The sequence below is a fragment of the Anser cygnoides genome, chromosome 9 (genome assembly GCF_040182565.1).
Source record: "Anser cygnoides isolate HZ-2024a breed goose chromosome 9, Taihu_goose_T2T_genome, whole genome shotgun sequence".
NCBI lineage: Eukaryota > Metazoa > Chordata > Aves > Anseriformes > Anatidae > Anser > Anser cygnoides.
The window spans coordinates 6901024-6918740 of NC_089881.1; the positions used below are offsets into that span (position 1 = coordinate 6901024).

At 40.9% G+C, this 17717-nt stretch overlaps 1 protein-coding gene across 11 annotated transcripts in view; it reads left to right on the plus strand.

Annotated features, from left to right (window-relative positions):
• Nucleotides 1-17717, plus strand: part of SPSB4 (splA/ryanodine receptor domain and SOCS box containing 4) — a 341175-nt gene that overhangs the window by 18349 nt on the left and 305109 nt on the right. For all 11 annotated transcript variants that reach the window (XM_067002458.1, XM_067002451.1, XM_067002450.1 and 8 more), the window contains exon 2: nt 4514-5369. In XM_067002458.1, the coding sequence (XP_066858559.1) occupies nt 4676-5369 (694 nt within the window). In that variant the 5' untranslated portion in view covers nt 4514-4675. The remainder of the gene's footprint in view (nt 1-4513; nt 5370-17717) is intronic.

A 17717-nucleotide genomic window follows, 5' to 3' on the forward strand; every position in this document is an offset into this window, starting at 1 on the left:
TCACACAAATTAGTAGTCTTCTCAGCCAGGGCTTCCCAGTTGCTACAGGACTGTACTAGTGCGGTTTGTTTCCTGTTTCCATGAAAATAATACTTTTTTTCCACAATATCTTTTGTCACGTGGATGACTGATGAAATTTAGTCTCTAAACAGATATGCTGAGAGGTTGTGTATATTATGCCAAACTGAAATATTTTCCTATTTCCTAAGTGCTGTGATGGTTTAAAAATGCTAGAGGAGTGAAGCTCTGGGAAAGCAGTGTTTTCAAAATTGGAATTGACATTTAATTTGCATTCAAAACAAAACTATGCAATGAAAATTCATGTTCTTCTACTTTTAGAATACTTATATGTCTGTATATGTTGTTCCTGATACTGATTTTTAACTGCGAGAAGATGCAGGCAAGGACGTAAGTTTCTCTAAGTAAGGTAGTATGAGTTGTGGGAGTTGAATGATGGTGCTGTGCTTCAGCAAGTTTTTGTCAGTTCAGGGGATGGCGAGAAGGCTTTATGACCAAGTATTTCTGTAAGTGTGTTGAGCAGAACTTAATCTGAAAGGAATAATCTTCCATCCTACTGATTGACCCACAATTTATACTAATCCTGTGTTGTTTAGCCTTCAGTCCTGCAGAGAAAAAGCCAATTTTGTGCTACCTTTGCCAGAAGAATTGTTAGTAAATCCTCTTCCCCTTTTGAGCTTTGTGCTTGGCTTTCAAGCTCTGGTGAGCAATAATTGCATATCTCTGTGGGGAGATGCTGACAGTAGCGGTGAGTAGGGCATTTCCAGGGCTTCTGCGTTGGAGGTGTGGAAGGGAAGTAGGGAGGGGATGTTTGTTGCTGGAGAGAGCAGCCAGGTGTCCTCCCAGGGCTGGACCCCAGAAGGCTTCACTCCTTTGACAGCAGCTTCTGACAGGGATGAAGGACAAGGTGATGCTTCTGCTGCCATTCTTGCTTCAGAGCTGGTCTCTGCCATCTGTTTGGTGTTAAACGGACAGGATGCAGACAAGGAAAGAGATTAGACGGTCTTGGCTTTGAGACAGGATGGTCCTGCAAGCAACCAAAGGGACCGTTGTGAGCTGCCAAGAGGACTGTCTGCATGAGTCGCTCCCTGCGGAGCTCAGGTTAATGGTGCATGGGTTGTGAGCAGAAGGCATGCATTGCAAGCCCTCACTGCCACCTCATATAAAGAAGTTTTCACATCAGCTCCCACTAAACACCAGTGACCAGAGCTGTTAGGGAACAGCTAGAATGGGGTTACACCTGTATTGCTGTAGTAGTAGAAAAGATTAAGTGTTGGCTTTATTTTTGCATGTTCTTGCTCAAGCCCTGCGATAGCTGAAGGATACAGCTGTGGTTGTAGTTGGCCGCCTGGCAGAAGCTGAGAGCAGCTACTAGGCATGCACAACTAGAATGGAAAAGAGTGTCATATGTTACAGTGAGCGGGAGAAAGTTTTTGATGAAAGGCAGCTTTTGAGCACTAAGAAGCTGTCTTATCTTTAATGCATCAGAAACGGTAAGATATTACATTATTGTTCAATCCTATGTCCATACAAAGCTATTGGGCAAAATGTTGCAGTATGTAATTAAATTGTTTGGTAATGTCTGTATACAAACACAGGCATTCATCTCTCTGAACTTACATTGTAAGATACAGTTTCAAACCAAAAAAAGAGAAAAGACACAATTGTGCTTGTATCAAGGTGCATTTTGCTCTTCTGAATTACTGATCTACTTATTAGCAACCTATTTCTGTTACAGCTTGGGGCATATTAGGAGCAGTGTTTGTCTGTGGCTTGCCAAGTCACTTCCTTTGGAGTTTATTAATCTCTTGGTAGTTTGCCAGGTAAATCTCAGTGCCAAGATCAGTTTCTTATGTGATCAGGAAGTGAAACATGAGGATGCACTCAGGACTTCCCCGGCTATCTCCCCTCAGCACGCTAACAGGAATGTGGCGATTGTCTCATGCTCTGAAGATGATATTTTCAAAGGCACGTAGAGCTCAGTCTCATACAGGAATCACTGGGGTTCCCTTTGAACATCTGACATTTTTGCCTTCATATTCTTCCTTCAAGCTCAAATAATCAAACATCCTTTTTACAAGGAGCTACCCAATTACTGATCATTGTCCTCCTAGGAAAATCTGATTATCTAATGGTATTTACCCCCTGTCACTTCCCTGTGTGTTTATTAGTGTCAGTATTTCATTGCCCCCTGAATAATTAGTGTGGAATAAAGTATTGACCTTGCTTCAGTGGGCCACATTTGCCATCATACCCCGTGAAACGACCTATGAGTGCTTCTGCAGTAGCACAATGGCAAATGTCAAGTTAAATGTAGTTACTGTTTGGACTTTCAGATTCTTTTTACTTGGTTTGGAAAGAAGGGAGGGGTCTTTCAAGCTAATTTCAGGTGGGGTAATTTTCAAGTTGTGGCCCTGTTTCAGTGAGAAGAAGCTCCTGGGAGACATCCTGAATCCTCCTGCAAGCAAGATATGAGGGGTTTGGGTGCTTATGTTTAATTTTGATTTTAAATTATTGAAATAGTTTTTTGATTAATATTAGGTGCAATGAAGCTTTTTGCTTTATGCACTTGTACAAATACACGTGTGTGGGACTGACTTTCCAACAGCTACAAGTAACATCTTTATATGGTACCTTAACTGTTACATGGGTTTAAAAATAAATTTTTACTTTGTTTTGGAAAGGAAACTTTCACATAACACAGTCACTGATTCACTTACTCTTCCCACTTGCCCTATACCCCTTTTCAAAGTGATAGAGGTAAGATTCCTCTCTGTCAGAGACGCTTGCACGCTTCGCTAAGTTCCTGTGTCTTTCAGATGAGTGAATGAGCATGGGTATAACACCAGCTTCACGTCTTCTGTGTCCAGTTTTAGTGGGCTGGGGGGAAAAGGCTGTATTTTAGCATGCTTTTCTCAGCACCACAGCTTAGTTCTTAAGAAAACTTGATACATGCCTACAAGTTAACCCAATTTTACAGACATTTTTACTGTTTTTACAAGTTACATTGAAAGACTGTTATTTGTATGCCAGCCATGTATGAGAAGCTTATAGATATTCATCAACCTGGAAGAGTGTACCTTGGAATTTTTCAGTAAGATAACTTCTGTTTTTAATATACGCAGAAAACACTTTCTTTAGTATTGGCCATTGTAAATAATTTAAAGGCTTTGCTCAATTCTAAAACATGGCAGAATGGATGGTAAATTTTACAGGTGTTCTTTTCATAGGCATGTATTTTTTTTCCTTCCACTGTCAGTACATGTTTCTTGCTTGTATTCTTTCAGAAATGATCTTCACAGTGAGACAGTGCATCTGGGGTAAAATTTCTTAAAAGAAAACAAACAAAACTGTGGACCTGTGGCTTACCAAGTACAGTCTTGCAGGACGTTTTTTTTGCAAGACATTCATGCCCCTGCTTGGTTTTGGTGCTTTATGAGAAGCAGCTGTCACTGAGATTGTTCAGGCTTTTGCAAGTTTGGTGATTTTTTTGCTGCTTCTTAAAACACTTCATCGCTCCGTCAGTAAAAAGCAACAGGGGGGCTCCTCAGCCATAGGTGGGCATGCCAGGACTTGGCACTTCGCCTGGCTGCAAAGAGTCGTACACAGCTTCAGAAACATCTCTTCTGGGTGCTTTTGACAACTTCCAGCTGAATTACCATGTTGTTTGTGGAAGCACAGAAATACTACATTTCAAAATTGTCTGTTCCCTTTAATGTGTCTTACTGTCTTCCAGTCCTTCTTATCAGCCTAACACTGCAATATAGAAAATGTAGATTAGCTTGCTCTCCAGTAGTACGAGGAATCTCTGCTCTGGCAGCAGTTGCCCATTAGAAATGTCTGCCAGAGAACTGAAATTGCCCTTCTTCATTTGTCCTTCCATGCCTCCTATTCTCTCATTTCTCCTCTTTTTTAATCTCTATTATTAAAAAGAAATATATATTTAAAATTACTTAAGGACAGCATACACTAAAATAAACATTTTAAATTTTGCTGTTTTTGCCATTTGCTGTTGGCTGCATTTCTTGCGATGGCAGCGCAGATGCTGAAGCCCTGTGTTGCAAGGGTCTGGGGAAGAGAACTGCTGGAAATGGAAGGAGACAATTTCTGAGAGTGTGAAACAAAAGGCGTAAGTGAAAGTGAAGCTACAGCTGAACGTAAAGTTTATTGCTGTTGCTGCGGAATACTGTATGCCTTTTTCAAGACTGCTGCAAACCTGGCCAGACAAAATGGGTGGAAGGGCAGAAGGTGGGGAATGTCTGTATCCGATTATGAATTGGAGGAAATGACTGTCTGTGCTCTGTGCACTGGTGGGCTCGGAGTACGCTGCTGGCAGTCTGCTTAGCGTTGTAGGATACTGAACAAAAAGTGGTGACTCGTGAGCTTTTGTGTTTAAAATAACTACCAGGGTTACAAGAAGTTGTTCTTTAAAAATATGTCGTGGGTTTTCTATTGGCTTTCTTAAACTAACTGGAAACTTTCTGCTTTTTTTCAGGAACATTTTTTCTCTGAAAACATTGCTGCTAAAAAGCTCCAAACAGGAGAAGTAAATCCAGTCAGCTTGTCAGGTCACTGGCTCAGTGTAAAAGTGCTTTCATGAGGTAACGTTGGGCCAAAGTCAACTTTTCTTTCTCCTTTGTAAATCTGCAGCCAAGCAATGGGCCAGAAAATCTCAGGGAGCATAAAGTCTGTGGATGTGAGGGAGCCCCCTTATAGACCTGTTAAACGAGAGCTGAGAGGCCCGGATTTTTGCAAGCCCGCCCGGCTGGACATGTTGTTGGACATGCCCCCTGCCAAGCTGGAGGTCCAATATAAACATGCTTGGAACAATGAAGATCGCTCTTTAAATATATTTGTAAAGGAAGACGATAAACTGACTTTTCACAGACACCCAGTTGCCCAAAGCACAGATTGCATCCGGGGCAAAGTCGGCTACACGAGAGGCCTCCACGTCTGGCAAATCCACTGGCCCACGAGGCAACGGGGAACTCACGCTGTGGTGGGCGTCTCCACAGCCGAAGCTCCGCTGCACTCGGTGGGGTACACGTCATTGGTTGGTAGCAATAGCGAATCGTGGGGCTGGGATTTGGGACGCAACAAACTCTATCACAATTGTAAAAACCAGCCTGGGGTCACGTATCCAGTCTTTTTGGAACCGGATGAGTCTTTTGTACTCCCAGACTCCTTACTGGTGGTGTTGGATATGGATGAAGGGACGCTCAGCTTCATGGTAGATGGACAGTATCTTGGAGTGGCCTTCAGAGGACTAAAAGGGAAAAAACTTTACCCCATAGTCAGTGCAGTTTGGGGGCACTGTGAAATTACAATGAGATACATCAATGGACTTGACCGTAAGTGTTAACGTATTTCTTCATTGCACTATCTTTCAACTCTTCTCATGTAGGATTTATTTTCTTTATCTTTTCATTGTGAACTGAGTGTACTGGAGGAGGACTCTCCACTGTGAGTAAATTGCAATCCGTGGTTACTGCACACAACTAACAACGGTATGGATTGTATCAAAATATTTTCTGTTGTAAGAATTTTTTGTTTCAGCGAGCCTAGTGGCAGGAAATCTGTGTCCAAAGAAAGTGAACAGACTGAGGGGAAGAAAAAATCTTGAGAAACTTCCAGAGTGTATTTAACAGTAAAACTCTTGTTTACTGAAGGATGTGTTTTAAATCTATGGTTTTCAAATAGGATTTGTGAATCCTATAAAAATTTATGGTGATATTGGGAACTTGTGCAAACATACTTGAATTCAGACCAGTGGGCTTTCTTTCTGCAGTTGTCTTCCCAGGGCCCTCAGAAGCAGTGGTGGATCCCCAAGAATCTGGGAACTCAGATCAAATACTGTTTTCAGCAGTTTTTCTGAAATTGAGCCCTTCTCCTTGGTTCATTTCAGAAGGTGTTCTCTCAGGGTATTTTCTTCTTCAGAAACACAGTTTATTGGGTAAGTTTTAGCTATTTTTGATATAAAGGGACAAATCAAATACCTTAGGTAGTAAGGAGCAGCATGTTGCTGCTGTGTCCCTAAAGTAGCCCACCAGAACATGCGCTGCGGAACTGGGTTTTGTCCAGTTCTTCTCATTGTTTGGGAAGAAGTGTGCTCTGCCAGATCCACCTGCAGCACAGCGCACGTTGGGTTGTGCCCAGTTACCTACACGCAGCTTATCTGCTGCTGGGAATTGTGGAATGGAAGGCTGAACAAGGTAGCAGTAAGTGGAACCTTGTTCTTGCTAATACTGTGTTATCTGATCCATAGGATGAACTGTGAATGTAAATATATAGATTTAGCAGAAGCACATGGCTGAACTAAATTTTCTTGTTTTTTGGACTTTATGAATGGAACTTGTTCGTGCAAAAAGGGAATAATCTGATAGCAAGTGTACAACACCTCAGCCTTTCAATTAGTGATATTTAAAGGAATTTACAATTCTTTTCAATTAGGTTGGGATGGTCTATTTTTTTCCCATCAAATTAATTCTCTGCTCATTAGCCTTGCATCTGACATGCAGAGTAGAAACATAATTAAAGAACTTGACCCTGTTTAAGATTGCTTTTTCATAAGCATCTGTAATAGGCACTGGGGGGAAGAATCTTTATCCACAGAAGCCCTGCAGGTTATTATAGTCAAATGCTAAATAGCTTCTTGAGTGCTTTCATATAAGAGAATATCAGAGGATCGTAAGTATTTTGCAATTACTCAGATGTTGCAGAGTTGTGTGTTGACTGCTTGCTACAGACTTTTTTTGGAGGCTGGTGGGGGAGGGATGCTTTTGCAAACTGAATATTTGTGTGCGAAAGCAGTTTTCATAATGCTGGGAATATCTGCCAAGCTAAGCAAAGTATTGCTCAGCTCGGTCCACCATGTCCTCAGAAGGAGTCGTTCTGCCTTCCTTTTGTACCCTCTGCAGGGCTGCTCGAGGGAGCCCTAGAAAGATGAAAACAAGGGACGAGGATGTGAATGAGTTTGGTAGAAATTATAAAATAAAAGGGGCTAAGTAGGGAAGCATAGCTGTGGTCTGTGAGACAGCTGAGAGAAAAATTCCCATCCGGTCTCTTGTGGGATAGTTTTGCTGGAAAAGGCAGGATAGCTTCCTTAGATGATCCCAGAGGAAGACAGAACAGTCGGGCTCAAGCATGAACCCATGGCTAAGAGTAAACTTGTAAACTAAGCTTTTATGTCAGCCTGAATGCTGACCTGATCATGTGAAGAGGAAGTGTAAAGCCACTTTGCCGTGAGGCACTTTGACATCCTGGAGTCACGTCATTTGTTATCACATGTTCACTGATCCCTTACCGTCCTGCAACAAAAACAGCATTCAAGAAACCAGAGTAGCTTGTCTCGCTGGTGCTCTGAAACAAACACCTTCTCTTCTCTGCTAAAAGCGTTTCTATCCAGCCAAGCATATGTATGCGTGGAGTTTGTTGTTGTTGTTGCTTGCCCGCTTTTTAACCTTATGGATTCTCAATTTTTCCTGCAAGTATATGTATATATGTATATATATATATAAGTATATGCTGCTGATTGCCGCTTCTGGTAGATCTGGCAGTAGCAAGTTAGCTGTTCTTGAAATTGTGCTGTCCAACGGTGACTCGTAGCTTGCTATTTAATGGCTGATTGACACTGCTCAAGGCGCACATCGCAGCTTGCGGTGGCTGTTTGTGTGGTGTCTTACAGAGCAAATGGACACCTCGGCTGCAGGGGTTTTGAGCGTTTTCAGTACTTGCTAATTAAACAGAAGACCTCTCAATACTTAAAGGCCTCAAGGTTAATTCTTAAAGGTATTGCAGGGTTGTGCTTGTAAACTTTGCATTTCACCTTGTTTTCAGAAAGCAATTCAGTGAAAATATAAGAGATGCTCTGTTAATATGTATTTTAGACTACACAAGTTCAGAATACAGAATTTTGTCTTGTACCTGTTGTGTAATTTTGAAGATGTTGATGCAGCGTATTCTGATGGCTGATTGGTAAATAGAAAACATACCTGAGATGCTGCTTCTTCTTGATCAGAGTTTTTCAAAATATTTTATCTAAAGTAAAATATTTCTAAAGACTCTACATTGCTTGTTTTTTTATTTTTTTTTTTATTTTTTTTTATTTTAGAAGCATAGCTGTAAGAAGTCCTGCATAGCATACCATAGTGGTTATCGTAGGGTCTCTAGAGGGCTGGTGAGGAATTCTGCTTTTCTTTCTGAACAGTTTGTGTGTGTTGGGCATAAGAAATTGTTCAGGAGGTGAGCAATATTACTTTTCCTTCAATAAACATGAAGTGAAAGGAGGTGTACCCAAATCTTATTAAAGATCTTCAGTTTTCAGTTTGACCTTTATCCTGCTTTTCTGACAAATTTTGGAGGCAGCCTCCCTTTTTTGTTGGCTGGCAAGAAACATTGGTACCTTCTGAGTGCTGTATTTCACAGGTAGAAAAATATTTTTGTATCTGTATGCAATCACTTCTGTGGTAACTTAAATGGGTATCAGATAATATTTTTATTTTGACTGTCAGTACTGCTCCTGTGTGGTAAAACTGCTACTTTCATAAAGAGCAAAACTAACTAAAGAACTGAACATCATTTTTTTTTTGTTTTGTTTGTTTTAATGAGGAGTGGACAAGTAGAAGTCTTATATAGTTTGAATGTCTGTAATGTACCTGTTTCTGTGCAGAAACACACTTCCTAAGGAGTCTTACTAGTCTGTGGGGAATCATCTGAACCTAAAATAAATTCAGGAATGGATTAGTGTTTCAGTGAACTCCTTTCTTCAGGCAGTTTTGGGGTGTAGAAAGAAGTGTTGGTTTTGTTTTTAAAAAGTTGCGAGCCTGGAGCTGCAGTAAGGAGGCTGCCCCAGGGCAGTCATCGATGTCGGCTGTGGCAGTGAGATGGCCCTGGGACAGAGGTGGCTGTGATGCCCGGGTAGGGAACAGTGAACAGAGAATTGAGAACGGGTAAAGGGGTGGTGGAAAGCTAACTGAGCTGCTGCTCGTGTGGAAGGGGTGGTTGGGCAGCTGTAAAATGCAGAAGGTAAAGCAGAGGAGAGGAGAGGGTTAAGTGATACGGAGCTGGAGTGGTAAGTTTTGTGTGCATGGGGATTGTCTCCTTGATAGTTCCAGCAGTGAAGAATGAAGTCCTACTGTTTTTTTTTTTTGTTTTTTTTTTTTTTTTTTATCTTTTCAAGGCTGAAGTTCAAGCCAAGAGTTGCACTTGATATGAAACAATAGTATTTGAAAGTCCATCTGACCATTTGGAATTACTAAAGGATTTGAACAATATGTGTGATTTAAAAAAGCAATTTTGAAAGTTCTGATTTAAAGCCTTCCACAAGCTTCAGAAGCTACTTTGAGCATCACGTAGTGGCAGGCTGTGACTTTCACAAGACAGTCTTTCACTCCTGTTTGAGAGACCTAGAGCTGCAAATGTGTGTCAGGGTTTGGAAGGGAAGGGAGCTGGGCAGGATGGAGAGCGCTCGTCATAACCATGTTCAGTTCTTCCCTGGTCAAACTTCTTTTATCAAATGCTATCAGTATTTATCATGCTGTTGTTTCCTCAGTGTCAATTTTATATCGGATTTCTGACTCGTTGCTTATTGCAATAATCAAAAAAAAACCAGCACAATTGCACAGCAAAGGCAGTATATGCTGTTTTTCAGATGCTTTTTTCATCAGGGTACGTGTGTGTTTAAAAACCAGCTAGGCTATTTATGTCTGTTGTCTGATGAGGAGTCCTGAAGACTGTTTATAGACTGGAATCCAAAAATACAGAAACGCTTTGTGCACTGCAGATCATGACCGACACATTAATACTTGTGTGTTTAAACAAAGCGGCGGGAGGACAACCTAACAGTGCTGTGCTGGGAAACCTGCTCATTGAGTAAATGAATTGAGCACAGTGATTTATTCTGATCCTTAAAACTACCCAACAGAACAGTGTTGTTGTTTTTTTAGTTTGGGTTTCAGCAGTACGTGTTACAGGTCTGGCTGTGCCCTGTTCTGTGTTGGTGTGGAGGAACATCCAGAACGCAGTCTGTCTGCGTTAGCAATAATACACAAGCTATGCATACGGAGTTGAATTATGAGACTAATAGGTACAAAATTGAGAATTGAATGTCTTCCTAGGCAGAGCGAATGCAGAGAGGCTGCAGAAAGGTTTTCCAGCCATCGCTGTGCAATGCAGAACTGGTTGAAACAAAACTGTGTGATCCCTGTGGGTGAGAGCTGGCAGGGTGGGTGGTGGAGCAGCGCTGGTCCTGGGAGCAGCTGTGTGCCCACGTCAGCACAGCGTGCCCATGGGTGCCGTGGAGAAACAGCTGTGGATGTGCATCTGTGCTGGCCTTCTGGCCACGTCTCAAAAGACTTTCTGGTGTCACTTTCAGATTTCTTCCTCCTGCAGAGCACGCTTCCCCTGGACGCGTAGTGCAGGCTGCTGCAGCTGCTGCTTTGGAGGGTGCTCTCTGCTTGGGATGCACCATGGGATGTGTCCGAATTAGAGGCACATTCTCCATGTGATCCAGACAATTTTAAAGAAAGCTTCAGCATGTCACATGTATGCCTGAACTCTCGATTGTTGCGTGGTTGCAATAAGGAAGGATAAGCTCATGTTTAAATGAGCTTTAGAAGTCTCGAAATTGCATGTGGAAGGAAAGAATCCTGAAATTTTTATTACAACATATTGAGTAAACTATAAGAACTGAAGATCAAAATTCCACCCTCCCCCCCCCCCCCCCCCCCCAATTTGTATATTTCTAATTATAAATCCTTAAACTATTATTTCTTGTGATTTGGCAAGATTTGGGGCTAATTGCCCAGCCAGCTGTCTGGTAGTAGTGTCTGAAGTTCAGCAGAGCCACGCTTTTACTCCTAGAATTATTTGGTCTTTTGAAGTTCCAAAAAGAATAACTCATGTTTAGATTGAAAATAGACTGTAAGACTTTATAATAGAAACAATAGTATCCTAATAACTTCCTTCTTCTCATCTGTTCAGAATTTAGCCATCTTGTCTTAAACTGATGTTTTCATAGATCCAAGAATTACATTTATGAGACATTTGGGATATTGGCTGCTTTTTATGCCTAAATCTCTTGCTTCTAAAATTAGGAATTGTGATTTCAAAACAGTAACTTTGACTTTGCCTTATATAATAGTATAATTACTTTGAAATATGTTATAGCAGACAGCTAATTTTCTTTTGTGCAGTATTTACAGTTCTTTGTGCTGTTTCGGTGTGGAAGAGTGCTTCTGAAGCTTGATGGCCCATTGCAGTTCTTGTGTAGCCATTACGCAATTTTGAAAACAAGCCTATCTGGAGTTCAGGGAGATGGAAGCATTTACAGCTCAGAAAAGAAAAAGACTTTGCCTACAAGTGTAATGCTAAGTTACAGAAAGCATTTGTGTGTACAAGTTCAGGTGTTGTTAACCTACAGGTCCTTGTAGTGATCAGTGCTTGACGAAAGTGCCAAGGCTTCCTCTAAGTCGTTACTCTCCATTAGCCTGCAACCTATTGCGTCACTTTTAAAAAAGTATCTCTAACTATTTGTATCCCTGGATGAAACAGAAGTATTATTCAAAGTATGTGCTTCAAACACATACATCAAAGAGGTGACTTTCCTGCTACCTTTAGTGTTGGTGCGGCCCCACCTTGAATATCATGGGCAGTTCTGGGCTCCACGACATAAAAAGGATGTTGAGGCTCTTGAGAGCATCCAGAGGAAGGCAACAAGGTGGCAGGAGGGCAGGAGGACAGTCCTGTGAGGAGGGCCTGAGGTCCCCAGGCTCCCTGGCTGGGAGGAGGACATGTAAAATTGAGGCTGTCTGTAGGAGGTGTGCTGAGCTTCAGGGTGCAGATCAGTTTCTGTGTAGGCTTAGCAGCAGCAATTCAAGGTTCTGGGTTCTGCGCTTCCTCTCATCCCCTGGGCTGCCTGGGGAAGATGTGGTCCTGGTACCTTTGGCTCTGCCTCTCTGCAGCTGGGCTGCTCACCACTCAGCCCGCCAGGGCGAGGCACCTGGGGTTCCCTGACCCCTTTGGTGCCGCAGGGGTAGCAAGGGAGGAGATGGCTCAGGGCACTTCCCTGCTGCTGCTGGTAAAGTTGCAGAGGTTTTGGGGCATGGGATCTGTTCAAACCTCGTGCTCCTAGGCTCACAGAAGACCATGACTTAACCCTTGAGTGCTTTCCAGACCTTGGCTTGTGTGTTTACATTATGCTTTGTGAAACAGGGGACTATGCATCTCAGCTGAAATAACAACTTTGGAGCTCTGGGCTCTTCTTTCCTATTATTTTAACTCACACTGGTTTGTCTGTAACATATGACAAATGGTAATTATAAATATGGACTCTTCGCCACAGAGGCCCTTTTATTACAAAGAAATGTAAGTCAGAACTGCAGAATTAACTGTCAGGAGAAATATACAGTTTCTCATCAGATGTGCTAGATGTGCTGGGTTTTCCCCCAGATGGTTTTCAATTAAAATTTTTAAATGAATATGTTCTTTTGTTTAGATAAACCTGTTTGTTTTATATGTTATTTAAATAATTTATTACTCTGGAGGTTGCGGTGGAAATAATGTACTCTGAAGATGCAGTATTGCTAGATCTTTTGGAGAATTTCCCCTGCAGACATGCAATCAGAGGATGAAGTGGTAGTAATTAAGCAGCTAATGCTGTGAAGAAGCAATCTTCAGTTTCCAAGATAATTTAATGGGAAAAAGCATTTTCAGTTCCTGCTTTAGGAATCAGGTACCTCATTGTTGGGGCTCTTTGTTTTCCTTGGCATACCCACCCCTTTCCTGGGGTTAAGCACGTTTCTTGTCCTCTAATCCTAGTTTGTTGATGTTTTCTAATTGACTCACAGCCTTTTCTCAGCAGCTTGAAACCACTGCATTGTCACTCGAATATGCCACTCCGTTAATTGGCCTTCTGCCCCAGTCGCCTCCTGCCCCGTCCATCTCTCTCCGAGCTCTTCTGGTGTTTTTCAGTCCTCCAGCTTCTTTTGTCCCTTCCCCAGATAAATTTGTCTCTTCTGTTGTTATTGCGCTCCTGTTAAGAATTAATTCTTAACTAACTTTGCTGTTGTTCATAACTTCAGGCAGGCTGCTTTATTAATAACTGTGGGACATCAGGTGCAGCATCACTCTTCCAAAGGATGGAAATGTCAGATTTAAGTGCTTGACTTCAGTAGTGATGGTGAATGGTCTTTGAAATGGTCTGTTTGGGTGAATGTTGAATATTTATATATATTTTTTTACTTGTATAAATTAATTGTAATAATGCAGAAAATCCCCAGATTACCTGAAGTTGGTTGTAAACAGTTGATCAATGCATGTAGATGCAAAGACTGTCTCAAGCTCCTACTCTTGTAAGATTAGCCACGTCGTGTTTTATGCAGCTTTGACCTAGTAAGACCTACAGTGATAGAGACTCCCCAGGCAATCTAAGGCACTCATTAGCTTTACAAGTAACAGGGTTTTCCACTTTGCGGTCTAGTCTAGTCTATTTATTTAGCAGGGAATGCAGTTGTCATTGACCTGAACCATGTGAAGGTGTTGGCATAATTTTAAGTTCAGTAGCTCCCCGACTACCTGTGCTGTTTCTTCCCATTGTCGCTCATAAAGGTAGCATGGCAACTGTCAAATCTTAAAGTTTCAAGGAAAAAAGGAAAATCGTGCTAGTGTGCTGTATTCACATTTCTGCTGATTTCCCTGTGTATCTTGTTTTTAAGGAATAAGAACCTTGAAAAACAGCTACTGCATCTCTGTTCTCAACATTGAAGTGAATGTTGTAATCTAAAGATACACTTTGAATATTGTATTTATTACTCTAAAATAGAAATTAAAACTTCAAAGCCTTGCTTAATCCTTTACTGAATTTGCTGGAGCTACAATGCTGGAATTGCTCAGCAATGTGAACTGATTCTCACAGGTTTGTATGAGAAGTCGAAAGGATGTTTATTTTCAGATTTGCTCTATCTGTATTGCTGTCAGGCACAGTACAGCATAAATCCAAGCTTCAGTACAAATAATTATGCTGGGCAATAGATTATCCTTTGATATATTTATTTTGTTGCCAAAAATGTGTGTGCTTTGTCGATGTTGACTATGATTTCATATGAATTTCCTCATGAACTATATATCTCCTTAAAATATTACTTTGTGTGTGTCTACAGCCTTGGAAGTTTCTTCCCCTCTCTTATCACAAGCTCCATGTGCAGATGGCTTCATTTTTTTTCTCCTAAAGGCAGCGTAGCTGAGGAGAGGCAGATAGCAACCTGATTTCCTTTATCCAGGGTGGTGTTTCACTCTGTAAAAGGTCGTAAGGTCTGCTGGTGGTAAAGTCATTGTTTTGTGTTCCATTTCTCCCAGTACTTTGTCCTTGAATCTCTTCTCCCCAGTGCTCCGTGGCTGCAAGCAGTGGTGCATCTTGTGGTTTCCAGGGGACAGCCACCAGGCAAAGCCCTGGCAGAGCACGGGCCCTGTGTTCGGGTTCAGTTCGCAGTTGTCTTTTGAAGAAAGATGAAAAGCCCTGTTAATGGTGACAGGACTGGATCAAAGCTCCCCCTTGCCTTGTTTGATTCTTGTATATGCAGAGAATGTAAATAACTTTAGCCTTTCACTTTCAACTGTTTTGGGGTGGGACTGATTAATCAGATCTGTCTTCAGGCCTGTTATCAAAACGGTGTTCAATTTATTTGAAAAACCTCCAACACAAAAAGTGTGAAATGAGACATTTCAATCATCAGCGCCGAAATTCAGGGTTAAAGCAGTGGAGATGCTACTTGAGAAATTACTGACACAGCTGCACTTCATCTACAGAACTATGAGGGTTCTTTCAGCTTAAACATTATTTTTTAATGTTAGTTGGTGGTGAAATAAAGAAGATAAAATGCTGATGCTCGTTCCAGGATTTTATTTGGTATTCTGAGTATTGGCCAGTGTTCTGTAGCGCTGGTTTTGAGTTACACATCTTCAGCATTGGTGCCACTGGTTCTCTGTTGCAATGGGAGCATTACTCACTAGGAACATTGGATAAAATGTTTTTGGTAATTCTCATTCGGAGTGGACTTAACAAAGAAGTAATTAAGTGAGGCGGGTGTGCAGTGTTACTTCATATCAGCTAGTCAAAGCTATACCTATATTTTCATGCAGACATGCCTAAAAAAAACACAAATTCCATAAACTTGTCAAACTCGTGATGAATAATGTAAGAATATTTCTATGCCTTATGTGAATATTACTTTCTAGAAGTAATGAATTTCCAGACCTGGCATATCTTCAGGGTGTCTTTTCTTAAAGAGAAGATTATTTATTAGCTCTCTGTCTGCCAATTTCTTTGCCTCACTGGATGATTTTCTTCGTAGTTTTATGTTTGTTTTCTGAACAACACAAGTTGGTTTGATGTCCAAGGCTACAGATGCACTTCCAATGTCAGCTTCCTGGAAACAGTTGTGCACGTCCTACCAGTGAATGAAAATGTAACTGTGTCTCTAAGCAGCAACGTAGGAATGTTGTATGTATGACAAACTTATCTGTTGAGGGAAGTTAGTTTGCACACAGATTTTAATTTTACATTTTTTGGCTGTATCCCAACAGGCACAGCTGCCATTAAGCATGTAATACAGCAGATTTTACCGAAGACTCTAGTAAGACACTAATCCTATTCAGAAGGACTTGACTTGAGTAGTCCTGCTGTATTTGCAGTTTACATCCTTCAGCCTGGGCATTGATATTTTCAGGATCTAAATGCTCTGTAGAGCAATTTCTCACTTGTTTGGCTGTATCATTGACTGGCAAACCAAATGATCTTGTTCTGCAAAAACAATTTGTATGAAACCAAAATGTGTTCTGAGCACAGAAATAGGTAACGTTAAAAAAGGATAATTTTTCTTTGAGGTTCACAGTTATCTTTTCTCAGAATGGGCAATTTTACAGAAGAGCACAGTGCATCTCCTATGCATATGGATGTTTGTGTCTGCATGCGTAGTGTGGACATGAAATTTAAAGAAGATAGTTTCTGGTTTGCAATAAAAAGCAACTGTAAATACTTAAAAATCATTACTGGGTATGTCACTGATTTTTCTTTAAAGCCTTCATACAACATCTTGAAGATAATTTTTTTCCCCTCCTCTGGTTTCAGCAAACTCGACAGCTAAAGTGTATTTAACTAAGACAAAGTGATTAGTTTCTTTCAGATGCCGGTGCTTTTCCTCTTTTCTTGTAGTTATTGCATTTTACTTTTTTTGGCTTTCTCTTAAGCAGAGAGCATGTAACTGCTCTCAAAAAATACATTCCTCTGTCCACTAAAACAAAACAAAGCATAGAGTTATATTAATACTCAGTTCACACTTCTAAAATTCAAGGGCTTCATGTTTCTGAATTCCAAATCATTCCTATTATGTGAAATATGCTATTTGAAGAGGCTTTTTAAAAGATCTTTCCCTATAGAGGTTAAAATAATTTTAAAGGCTTAGAAATTAAGGAGTATTTAAAACATTTAATTATTTTTAATTAATAAATTAGAGATTTAAAGCTAGCGTAAATTACTGAGAGAATAATGCATTTCAATTGACTAAAGAACTTAAAAATTTATAAAAACTTGACACTGGTGATATCAAAGACTCCCACTTTTTATGAAAAAGCACCACTGTTGTTGGCGAGTGCCTTGGGTTAGGCTGGATGGAACATGTGTTTTGGCTTCTGAAGAAATGGCAATTAATTTCTTGCTTCATCCTGATTTTCACTGCACTGCAAGGTCTCCTGATCACATATGGACTCACTGTATGTTTGTTATTTTAACTAAAGTAATTGCTTTAATGTGCTTTGTATGGTTGTAGCGTTGACTGCATTTCTGCTTGATGTGTGCTTGCCATATGTGTAAACAATTTGCTGATTTTAGTGGTATGACCTATTGGCCTCTGCCTGTATAAACAAATGAAGGCCAAAGTTCAGAGAGATCAGAGGGGGAACTTTAAACATCCTGCAAAACCTGCAGTCCATTAAGTGTACATTAGTATTTGGTTACAGCCATTCTTTTGTGCTTCCAAGTAATTTGTTCATAACGCATTTGGGAAAGCAAGATAGCTTCATCTGATGCATGGGTACTTCTGGGAACGTCTCCTTCTGCTTTGCTTAAAGGAGCTTCATTGTCCGAGTGCTGTTCAGCAATGTATGTGCACGGAACAGTATTTCTGTGGCTACAGGAGCTGTAGAGTGTCTGTCCTCATTCTGAGGATAAGAGGGCTGAAGCCCAAGCCTGGGACTTGCACATGCTTAGAGGCCTTACATCAATTTGTATTTCCATGTACATTTTGTTTTGGCCCTTTGTTTAATTCTGTCTTATTCTAATGATTTCTATACCTCTGAAGCTATGGACAGGCAATAATTAATAAAACAGAAAAAAATAGGTAGGTTAGCTTAGGTGGAGTGCTTGGCACTGCTGGTCTGCTAAGCTTTGTGTTGGTCTTCATCAAATTGTTTCAGGTGGTGGCCTGTCTTCAGGGCTGGTTAAGTTATTTCTAACTTGGTCCGCTCTCTTCAGACACCCAGCATGTAGCTCTGATGGCCTGGCATTTGTTGGACATGGTTGTGAGTATTGGAAATAGTTGCACAAAGGGCAAAAATAATCCAAAGCATTAACTATTTGTGAGATTTAGTAGTTCTGACACTCACGTTTTTGCCTGATAATGTTGTAATAAACTTTGATTGCCTTTACT